General features: G+C 49.0%; 1 protein-coding gene across 1 annotated transcript in view; it reads left to right on the forward strand.

The window, feature by feature from the left end:
- Positions 1-370: 370 nt before the first annotated feature.
- LOC311532977 (protein-arginine deiminase type-1-like) overlaps positions 371-11,424 on the forward strand; it is a gene marked incomplete at its 5' end in the record, with an annotated part of 39,922 nt that continues 28,868 nt past the window's right edge. Inside the window, one exon of the mRNA XM_084652000.1 lies at positions 371-459. Within this exon, the coding sequence (XP_084508126.1) occupies positions 371-459 (89 nt within the window). The remainder of the gene's footprint in view (positions 460-11,424) is intronic.

The raw sequence follows: 11,424 nt of genomic DNA on the forward strand, positions 1-11,424 counted from the left end.
TCATCCCCAGGAGCAACACACCATGCAAATGCCCATGACTGTCCTATCTTCCACACCTGAGTTTGCCGCGAGCCTGTCTCTACCATGCAGTCAATGCTTGGAAGTGGCAAACTCCAACTGGGGCTTGGATCAACACAGCTCCGGCCCATTCTTCCCTCACCCCCTAATATAAAGCCAAAACAGAAGTAGGTAAAGACCTTGGAGGGGGAAGGGACTGTGCCTCCAGCTAGTCAGTTCAGAAAGGGAAGGGAGGAGGGTGGAACAAATTTTCCATGCCTTGTAATCCAGTCATGCTGGTTTGCCTGTAAAAACAGAAGAGCACAGGAGCACAGCCGCACACTTCACACACGTTTATGGTCCAAGGCCAACCATGACGCAGCGGAGAGTCCGGGTGTCCACCGAGAGTCCCAGCTACACCATCTGTGTGGTGGGCACAGAGGTCTCTATAGACATCTATGGGTAAGACATTCATTTTTAATACTGGGAGATTTGCCGATCTTTGTCACTTTCTCTAATCCGTTTCGACTGTCCGAGGCCATAGGGTGGGGAGCAGCCTCTAGTATTTCATGTTTATTTTACAGATGAGCGCCAATGAAAAACTTGGATCTAAACTCCCTCGCTGAAATTTGGATCCCGTCTCTGGCCCTCCATCCCAACTTCCTATGAAGCTTTAGCATAATGAGAGATCTGGGGTGAAATGCTCCCATTTTCAAAAGGGAATCAAACACTTACTGAAACTCAAGGGAAATGACTAGGTCACTTTTGAAAATGGGACTTAGACACTTTTGGAAATTTTCCCTTGGTCTCCTTGCGTCCATTCCACTGCTGGAAGGAGACCACGGCCTTGCATCACCGTGTCCCCTAAATGGCTACGTGAGGTATTACAACAGTTCTGAAATGCATAGATTCAAACACAGACAGCTGCAGATACTAAAGCCAGTGCACACCCCTGCTAAATGGATGCTATTTTTGGCCATCAGAGTGCTAGGCAGCAACCTTGCTGGGTGAGTAACTTGTAAAGAATTAAACTGGATGAAAGAATAAATATGCATTCTTCTAAGCGCATAAAAACACATGAATATGCCAGAGAAAGTTTTAAGGGGTAACCTAAGGAAAAGAAGATTTTTCCTGTGCAAAGACCAAGAGTTACTTTATTTGTACAGAAGTGAGGCTGTATTTGCTAATGCTGTTCCATTGTTATGATTTAATGACATTTGAACGGATATAGCGCCTATAGGCAAACCACGCTGGGAACCTATTTTTCTAGATGTTGTTCTACGCATGATTATTAAAAGCATTTCTATGACTGGAGCCCCCGGCTGGGACCAGGACCCCACCGCGCTAGGCGCTGTACAACCACAGAATGAAAGTCGTTGCTGTCTAGGTAACACAATGGTCGTCATTTAAAGGTCAACATTGTCCTGTTGTTGCCTTATTGCTACACAAGAGCAATGGTGGTGCAGGAGCCCAGGTTGTGGGGGTGAGAATTTGACTGCAGGTGCTGCAGGGTTGGAGGTAAGCGTGGAAGTTAAGGGTTAACGATAGTTTTTGGCTATGAAGATTGAGCATGGGTGGGGCACCAGGCCCTGGCTGGCTGGGAGCTTCCACCCTCACTAGCAGCCCTACTCTGCCTTTCACAATCACGGCACTGTTCGGTCCTGCTGCCTGACAGACGCTGCGGCCCAGATCCATTGTAATCAGCAGGGGTTAGGCACCTTGCTGTGTTGGAGGATTTAGGCCTAAGTCAATAGACGACTTCCTTCTCCCCCAGACACGTACAATAAAACCAGGAGAACACACGCACGTCTGGCGCCAAGCCTCGATTCCTCTCTTCCATCTCCAGCCACGTCCTCAGACTTCGGGACGGAATTAAAAAAATAATAATAGAACAACTCGGACCCATCCAGGGGTGGACGTGGTTCCCCGTGTAACCAGGGAGTCACCCTCCTCCTTCCTTTCCCCATTCCCTTGAGTCATTGTCATGGTTACTACCTAATGTAAACCAATCAGGATGATTTACATTGAGAACATATGACTAAGGGAACATGAGCAACGTACTGGTCTGAGAATCACCTCTTCAAGCAGGGGTGGGCAAACTTTTTGGCCTGAAGGCTACAGCTGCATATGGAATGTATGGCGGGCCATGAATGTTCATGAAATTGGGGGTTGGGGTGCAGGAGCGGGTGAGGGCTCTGGCTGAGGGTGTGGGCTCTGGGGTGGGGCCAGGGATGAGGGGTTTGGGTGCAGGAGGGGGCTGTGGGCTGGGGGTGGAGCAGCAGGGTTTGGAGTATGGGAGGGAGTTCCAGGCTGAGGCAGAGGGTTGGGGTGTGGGAGGGGGTCTGGGCTCTGGGTTGGGGGTGCGGGTTCCAGGGTGGGGCCACAAATGAAGAGTTCAGGTTGCAGGAGGGGGCTCCGGACTGGGGCAGGGGGTTGGGGTGCGGGCTCCAGCTAGGGGTGCGGGCTCTGGGGTGGGGCTGGGGATTAGGGTTGCAGGAGGGTGCTCTGGGCTGGGACCGAGGGGTTTGGAGGACAGGAGGGGGATCAGGGATGGGGCAAGGGGTTGGGGAGTGGGAGGAAGTCAGGGGTGCAGGCTTAGGGTGGCACTTACCTCAAGCAGCTCCCGGAAGCAGCAACATATACCCCCTCCAGCTCCTACACGGAGGAGTGGCGCCGGCTAGGCAGCTCTGTGTGCTGCCCCGTCCATAGGTGCCGCCCCTGCAGCTCCCATTGGCCACAGTTCCAGGCCAATCAGAGCTGCAGAGCCAGCGCTTGGGTCAGGGGCAGTGCGCAGAGCCCCATGGCTGCCCCTACGCGTAGGAGCTGGAGAGGGGACATGCCACAGCTTCCAGGAACTGCGTGGAGCCACAGCACGCATGGAGTGAGGCAAATCCCCGACTCTGCTACCCAGCAGGAGCTTGAGGGCCACATTAAAAGGTCTGATGGGCTGGACACAGGCTGTAGTTTGCCTACCCCTGTCTTAAAGGCAAGAACAGGTGAGGCCAACCTGGGTTCTAACCACATCATCCTACTGCTTCATCTCAGCTAGGCTGATTGCTGGAGCCAGGTGACAGATGGGAATTTCCAACCCCATTGGAAATTTGCGAAGTTCACTTAACTCTGTTCTGAATCCAATTAAATCAAACCTAAAGAAAAGGGGGTTTAATGACATGGGTTTAAAGTCACATGTGAGGTGAAAACACCACAACTTCCCTGTGCAGACAAGCCCTGAATTGAAGTGAGCGAAGGAGTCTTGTGGAGGAAGGTGTCAATGATCCCCTTTCGCAGCAGTTATGGAGCTCTGGGTGGATCAAGTCACGTGCTCCAAAAGCAAATTCCCATCGGAGCGGGTGTACTTAAATCCCATGCAGGCCATTTGGATTCAGAATTAAGGAGCCGACTGGAAGTGACCTGGCGAACATTTTCGATGGCCCCGGCTAAGGGGACCAGAAAGCAAGTGTGAAAAAATTGAGATGAGGGGGAGGGGGGAGGGAAATAGGTGCCTGTATAAGACAAAGCCCCAAATAATCAGGACTGTTCCTATAAAACCTGGGACATTGGGTCACCCTAGCCCAGTCCGGGTCCACAAGGAGGGGAGGGTGTACGGAGCCTCTCCCCCCCAGACCTCAAATAGGGCTGCCCAGTTATGGCCCTTGCCCTCCCCGCTAGTGTCTGTGTGGACACAAGCCATGCCAGAAGAGGGAAGAGGCTGTAGGGTCATGTCCCAGCTCCCACTGTACTAGCCTCAGAGAAACAGCCGTGTTAGTCTGTATTCGCAAAAAGAAAAGGAGGACTTGTGGCACCTTAGAGACTAACCAATTTATTTGAGCATAAGCTGTAGCTCACGAAAGCTCATGCTCAAATAAATTGGTTAGTCTCTAAGGTGCCACAAGTCCTCCTTTTCTTTTAGCCTCAGAGAGGAGCACACTCTGTATGTAGCAGCGGCCAGGCTTGCTTTGGGGTGGTGTGAATCCATCCCAGCCCCCGCGCTGGGCCAGAGCCTGGGAGATGCACCCGAGGCCAAGGTATTTCCTCCCTCTTGGAGTGGTCCCCACTTGCAGGAGAAGCATGGTACAGTCTGTGGCTGAGCTGGTGAGCCCCAGTGATGAGTGGGTCAACCTGTCTGTTAAACTGCTTTTCCTGGCCTCCCCTCTCCCTGCGGAACAGCGATTTTGCTTCTATGCAGCATTCTGATTTGTGGGAAATGCTGGGGAGCCTTTGGTTATAAACAAAAATCAAACCAGGCTGGTCCCAGGAACAGGGTCATAGAATCATAGAATATCAAGGTTGGAAGGGACCTCAGGAGGTCATCTAGTCCAACCCCCTGCTCAAAGCAGGACCAATCCTCAATTAAATCATCCCAGCCAGGGCTTTGTCAAGCCTGACCTTAAAAACTTCTAAGGAAGGAGATTCTACCACCTCCCTAGGTAACACATTCCAGTGTTTCGCCACCCTCCTAGTGAAAAAGTTTTTCCTAATATCCAACCTAAACCTCCCCCACTGCAACTTGAGACCATTACTCCATGTCCTGTCCTCTTCTACCACTGAGAATAGTCTAGAACCATCCTCTCTGGAACCACCTCTCAGGTAGTTGAAAGCAGCTATCAAATCCCCCCTCATTCTTCTCTTCTACAGACTAAACAATCCCAGTTCCCTCAGCCTCTCCTCATAAGTCATGTGTTCCAGACACCTAATCATTTTTGTTGTCCTTCGCTGGACTCTCTCCAATTTATCCACATCCTTCTTGTAGTGTGGGGCCCAAAACTGGACACAGTACTCCAGATGAGGCCTCACCAATGTCGAATAGAGGGGGACGATCACGTCCCTCTATCTGCTCGCTATGCCCCTACTTATACATCCCAAAATGCCATTGGCTTTCTTGGCAACAAGGGCACACTGCTGACTCATATCCAGCTTCTCGTCCACTGTCACCCCTAGGTCCTTTTCCGCAGAACTGCTGCCTAGCCATTCAGTCCCTAGTCTGTAGCTGTGCATTGGGTTCTTCCGTCCTAAGTGCAGGACCCTGCACTTATCCTTATTGAACCTCATCAGATTTCTTTTGGCCCAATCCTCCAATTTGTCTAGGTCCCTCTGTATCCTATCCCTGCCCTCCAGCGTATCTACCACTCCTCCCAGTTTAGTATCATCTGCAAATTTGCTGAGAGTGCAATCCACACCATCCTCCAGCTCATTTATGAAGATATTGAACAAAACCAGCCCCAGGACCGATCCCTGGGGCACTCCACTTGACACCGGCTGCCAACTAGACATGGAGCCATTGATCACTACCCGTTGAGCCCGACAATCTAGCCAGCTTTCTACCCACCTTATAGTGCATTCATCCAGCCCATACTTCCTTAACTTGCTGACAAGAATACTGTGGGAGACCGTGTCAAAAGCTTTGCTAAAGTCAAGAAACAATACATCCACTGCTTTCCCTTCATCCACAGAACCAGTAATCTCATCATAGAAGGCGATTAGATTAGTCAGGCATGACCTTCCCTTGGTGAATCCATGCTGACTGTTCCTGATCACTTTCCTCTCTATTGAATAAAGGGGCAGGCTCTGGGCTGCATCTCCTGAAAGACACAACATAGAAAATGCAGTCCAGGGACAAAGATTTGTGCTGCCTGAATTCAGTGCTGATGTAGGGGTCAAAATGGCCTTTGGCATAAATTAGAGCAGCCCTGGGGCTGCTCTAACTTACAGCAGCCTCTCCATGGCTGCCTAGAGGCTGTGCTGTAGCCTAAAATTCTTGTAGCACTGAGCAATATGAATACAACTCCTCATCCACCCACTCCCAGCCTGGCATCCCCTCTAAGCAAAGGCCTGGAGTGGGGTGGGGGGCTCTAGGTTGCTCATGTGCTTGTGAGGAGGGGCAGGAATTCTTCCCTTGATCCTTGTGCAGCCACCAGAGCAGCAGAGAGGGTCAGGGGCCCGGAATCAGCCACAAAGCATTTAGCTTTAGAGCAAAGATAGTTCTTTTGCACGCACACAAAAAATTGGGTTGGAATCTTTAAATGTGAACCAAGGTCAGAGTTGTGTTCTGTGAGAGCTGATGTCACTCATAGATTCCAAGGCCAGAAAGGACCATCGTGGTCATCTAGTCTGCCTTCCTGGATAACACAGGCCAGACAACTGCCCCAAAATTTTTCCTAGAGCAGATCATTTAGAAAAACATCCAACTTTGATTTTAGAATGGTCAGCGATGGAGACCATGGCTACATTTGCTACTTAGGGGTCAGTGTGATTGCAACATCAGCAACATCAGTGGGTTCTTCAGACTTTCCTTCCAAGTGGCTGTTGTCAGTTAGGTGTGTGTGCGCGCTCTCCGGATACTGTCCCAGCCCTGTACAGATCGGAGGTTCAGCAGGCCTCGATAGCACTACCCAGAAAGAATGACCAGTGGCACGGTTCAGTGACAAAGGCTCTCGGCCAGGTTTACCATCCCAGCGCCCTGGCTAACACAAGTGCCCTGTGGCAAGGAGCAGCTCAACAGCAGGACTTTCTGCTGTCCCCTTGGCTGCACAAAGGGTTAAGGCGAGGTACCCTCACATTTATAGGTTGAGACAAACAATTTACATACCACCTTACAGGTTTCATGACATTGGTTTGTTTGGTCCCCTTGTCCCTGGCTCCACGTGTCTGGGGCAAAACATCCCTATTCATCACTTCTGTCAAACCCTCTTATCTGGTGCTAGGTCAGGAGGTCCCTGGGCTAATCACACACATATCCAGTATCTCTTGCTTCTCAGGAGTGCCTGTGTTTTACGAACAGTAGCAATACTTTTGCCAAGGTCATGTATTGGACTGTGAATTTTTGAGCATCCATTTGAACACATGGCCTCACTTTGGTGCAGAGCCTCTGGTTGAGACCTCAGGTCTTGCACCAGGCCCAGGGCTCCAGGATCTCTCTCTTTCTCTCCCCTACATGGGTCATCTCATCCTACATCTTAATTTGAGGGGAATTTGGTCCAACTCTACTCATACAAATCCACCACGTATCCAAAGATAATCGAGTTTTCCCCCAACTCCTCCAAAAAATTATGAAACGATTTGTTAGTTTCAGTAAATCATCTGCCCCCAAACCTATAAGGCAGGGGTCGCCAACCTGAGCCTGAGAAGGAGCTAGAATTTACCAATGTACATGGCCAAAAAGCCTCAGCAGCCCCCACATCAGCTCCCCCTGCTCCCAGCTCCTCCCACCCACTGGCAGCCCCACGATCAGCGCCTCCCCCTCCCTCCCCACACGGATCAGCTGTTTCGTGGTGTGCAGGATGCTGGGGTGGGGGCGGGGGGGGGGGAGCGAGGGCATGGCAGGCTCAGGGGAGGGGGCGGGAAGGGGTGGAGTGGGGGCAGGGCCCGTGGCAAAGCCAGGGGTTGAGCAGCGAGGACCCCCCGGCACATTGGAAAGTTGGCGCCTGTCGCTCCAGCCCCGGAGTCGGTGCCTGGACAAGGAGCCGCGTATTAACTCCTGAAGAGCCGCACGTGGGTCCGGAGCCCCAGGATGGCCACCCCTGCTATAAGGATACAGCTCTGAGCACATAACATGCCAGATCCTCATGACTGTAAAGGAGCTACAATCATTTACATCAGCTGACGGAATGGCACAAAATGTAGAGCTAGCAGAAAAACGGAAAAGCTGTCCTGAACAATTTGGTATGGTCTACGTTGTTTCTGTGTTGCAGGCTCCAAAATGGAACTATTTTCCCTTTTTTCCCCCCCCCCCCCTCCAAAAAAATCGTGAAACTTTTTCAAAATGTTTAGATGTTATTAAATGTCTCTCCCAGGCCCTCCCTTCTTCATTGGTGCTGTTGAATGCAATTAAATGAATGACATTCCAGATTCTTTCTTCCATTTGTTCATCCCTCCCCCCACCGCTTTCCATTGGCTACTCTGTAACTTTTCACACTTTCTCTAACCTTGTGAAAGGAATAAAAGGATAAAAAGGAAGGGGGGAGGGTTAAAAAATCAAAATCAGGCAATTTAAAATTTTGAGTTTTGACAAAAATCTAGAACATTTGTGAAATTTTGTTTAATGTTTTTGGTCTGGGGAAAGGGCCGTATTTTGCTGAAAAATTGCTTCAAACCAAAATTTCAACCAGCTTGAATAAGATGTAATAGGATGCAACCCCACTTTCCCATCCTCTTTCCCCCCAGGGGGCTTTCCCCTCCCTCACTCTGGGTCCCCGCTTCCATGCCTGCCCATCCACCCAATTCGCCCCATAGGTGGAGTTTGGGGGGACATGGGAGGGCATTGCCTCCCCAAACTGCAAGCCTCAGACAGGCAGCCTGAGTGTGCAATGTAAGAGTTCTGCAGAGGAGACAAGAGACTTGTCAGGAGCTGCTCCCAGTTTATGCCCTTGAGGCAGGGAGTCAGAATTTTGTTTATAAATAGAGTGATTAACTGGTGATTAAGATAAGAAAGGGCTGTGAGGGTGTTTCCTAAAGTTAAATGAGCTGTTCCAAGCTTGGTGAACTGCAAAAAGTAAGTAGCTTACAATTGTTGTATTCAAGAGGTAATAACGAAAGCTACCTTTCTTTGAGATGATAACTGATTGTTTAGACAAAGGAAATGCAGCAGATCTAATCTCCCTGGATTTCAGTAAGGCATCTGATACCGTTCCACATGATTCAGAGTAGCAGCCCTGTTAGTCTGTATCTGCAAAAAGAAAAGGAGGACTTGTGGCACCTTAGAGACTAACCAATTTATTCGAGCATAAGCTTTTGTGAGCTACAGCTCACTTCATCGGATGCATGGGAAATTATTAGTTAAATTGGAGAAGATGGGAATTAATATGAGAATTGAAAGGTGGATAAGGACTGGTTAAAGGGGAGATTACAACAGGTCATACTGAAAGGTGAACTGTTAGGCTGGAGGAAACTTACTAGTGGAGTTCCTCAGGGATCGGTCTTGGGACCAACCTTATCTAACAGTTTATTCCTTGGCACAAAAAGTAGGCGTGTGCTAATAAAATTTGCAGATGACACAAAGTTCGGAGATATTGCCAATGCCAAGGAGGACTGGAATATCATACAAGAAGATCTGGATGACCTTGAAACTGGAGTAACAGAAATGGGATGATATTTAATAGTGTAAAGTGCAAGGTCCTGCATTTAGGGACTAACAATAAGAATGTTTGCTATAAACTGGGGACTTATCAGTTGGAAGTGACAGTGGAGGAGAAAGAGGTGGGTGTATTGGTTGATCAAAGGCTAGCTATGAGCCATCAATGTAATGTGGCTGTGAAAAAAAGCTAACACAGTCCTAGGATGTATCAGGTGAGGTATTTCGAGTAGAGACAGGGACGTGTTAGTACCATTATACAAGGCACTGGTGAGACCTCATCGGGAATACTGTGTGCAGTTCTGGTCTCCCATGTTTAAGAAAGATAAATTCAAACTGGAACAGGTGCAGAGAAGGGCTACGAGGATGATCTGGGGAATGGAAAACCTACTTTATGAGAGGAGACTCAAAGAGCTTGGCTTGTTTAGTCTAACCCATAGAAGGATGAGGGGAGATCTGATTGCTCTGTATAAATACATCAGAAGGATAAATACCAGGGAGGGAGAGAAGTTAAAATTAAGCACCAATGTGGACCTCAGAACAGATGGATATAAACTGGCCATCAACAAGTTTAGGCAAGTTGAAATTAGGCAAAGGTTTCTAACCATCAGAGGAGCGAAGTTCTGGAACAGCCTCCCAAGGGGAGCAGTGGGGGCAAAAAACCTAACTGGCTTCAAGACTGAGCTTGATAAGTTGATGGAGGGGATGGTATGACAGGACCACCTACAATGGTGTGTGGCCCATCGGCGACTGCCTGTCGCAAAAATCCCCAACGGCTGGAGACAAGACACTAGATGAGGAGGCTGAGAGTTACTTGGGAAAGAAGAACGCTGGTCAGAGAAATAACCCACTCCCTTCCTTCCCTGATGAACCAGGGGATGCACCCCACCCATGTACTTATTCACTACACCAATACTGACTTGGACTCTAAATACATTCTATGGGTGGCACACCCAAGATCACTTATCCATTGATGTTTTAAAAATTCCCACACCCCAATCTGGGTCTATGCTGGTTATGTGCTATGTATGTATGTATGTTGTGAACTTTGTAACTGATACTTGTAATCCCTCATAACCCAAGCCTGACCCCAGATGTACAGTACCTTCCCTCTTAACTTGTGTAAATTTGACTTTAAACATTAACTTTAATCAAATTTTTAAATCTGCCTGGTGGGTCTCGCCCACATGCTCAGGGTCTAACTGATCATCATATTTGGGGTCAGGAAGGAATTTGCCCCTGGATCAGATTGGCAGAGACCCTGGAGGGTTTTCACCTTCTTCTGCAGCATGGGGCACGGGTCACTTGCAGGTTTACACTAGTGTAAATGGTGGCGTCTCTGTAACTTGAAGTCTTTAAACCATGATTTGAGGACTCCAGTAACTCAGCCAGAGCTTAGGGGTCTATCACAGGAGGAGAGGGTGAGGTTCTGTGGCCTGCAGCATGCAGGAGGTCACATTAGATGATCATGATGGTCCTTCTGGCTTTAATAAGAGTATCTGAGTACGAATAGACATTACAATTTTAAACTAACCAGTGTCCCTTAAGTGACTTGCCACAAGATGTCAGAACATGTCAGTATTAGAGCTGAGTGGCTCTAATATATATTTAATTTTCTTTCTTGATATAGGAATTAGATACAGTGCTCCTGTCAGATATTTCTAAGTTATTATCTTCAAAAAACACTGGAGTTTTCAGTTGCCTGACTAGCCCCTGGAATCACAGTTAAAGTTGCCTCCCCCCCGAATCTGAAATGGCGCCCCTATTGTCAGGCATGGAATTTCTTCACCCCCGACCCCCACGCACAGCCCTGTTGGCCTGATTGGAGCCCCCACCCCCAAATATAGAAGTGAAACTACACCTATGCCCCTCTGGGTTCCTGCTTTTTTCAATCATCATTACTTCCCCAACCCCTCATTCCTTTGCAAGTCCCTGCTCCCCCTTGCCAAGTCCACTCCTCCAGTCCCAGCCTCCCTATTCCTTTCCCTTGGTTTGCCCCCGATCAGGTCCCCACTTCTCCCACTACAAACCCTCCCTATAAGGCTCTCTTATGTCTTAAGTCCAGGCTACAGACAATGTCACCGTGCAGCAAATGAAGGTGCTGCCTCTGATATTAATAGGCAGCAGTAGGGGGCTGCAGAAAGATTTCTCTGCCGGCTGCACAAGGCAGCCCAGAGGCCCCGATTTCCTGTGACTTAGTGGTCCCATTTAAATTAAAATCAGTAGTCGTGTGCCCATGTCCCCTGAAACGTGAGGGGTTGATGGGACGTGGCACCCCAAAGTTAGCACATTACAGACAAACACCATTGAGTTGAACATTAGACTCCACTTTGCTCAGCCAATGAAAGATTATGAGACGC

Source organism: Lepidochelys olivacea (assembly GCF_965140295.1).
Source record: "Lepidochelys olivacea isolate rLepOli2 genome assembly, chromosome: 18".
Lineage (NCBI taxonomy): Eukaryota > Metazoa > Chordata > Testudines > Cheloniidae > Lepidochelys > Lepidochelys olivacea.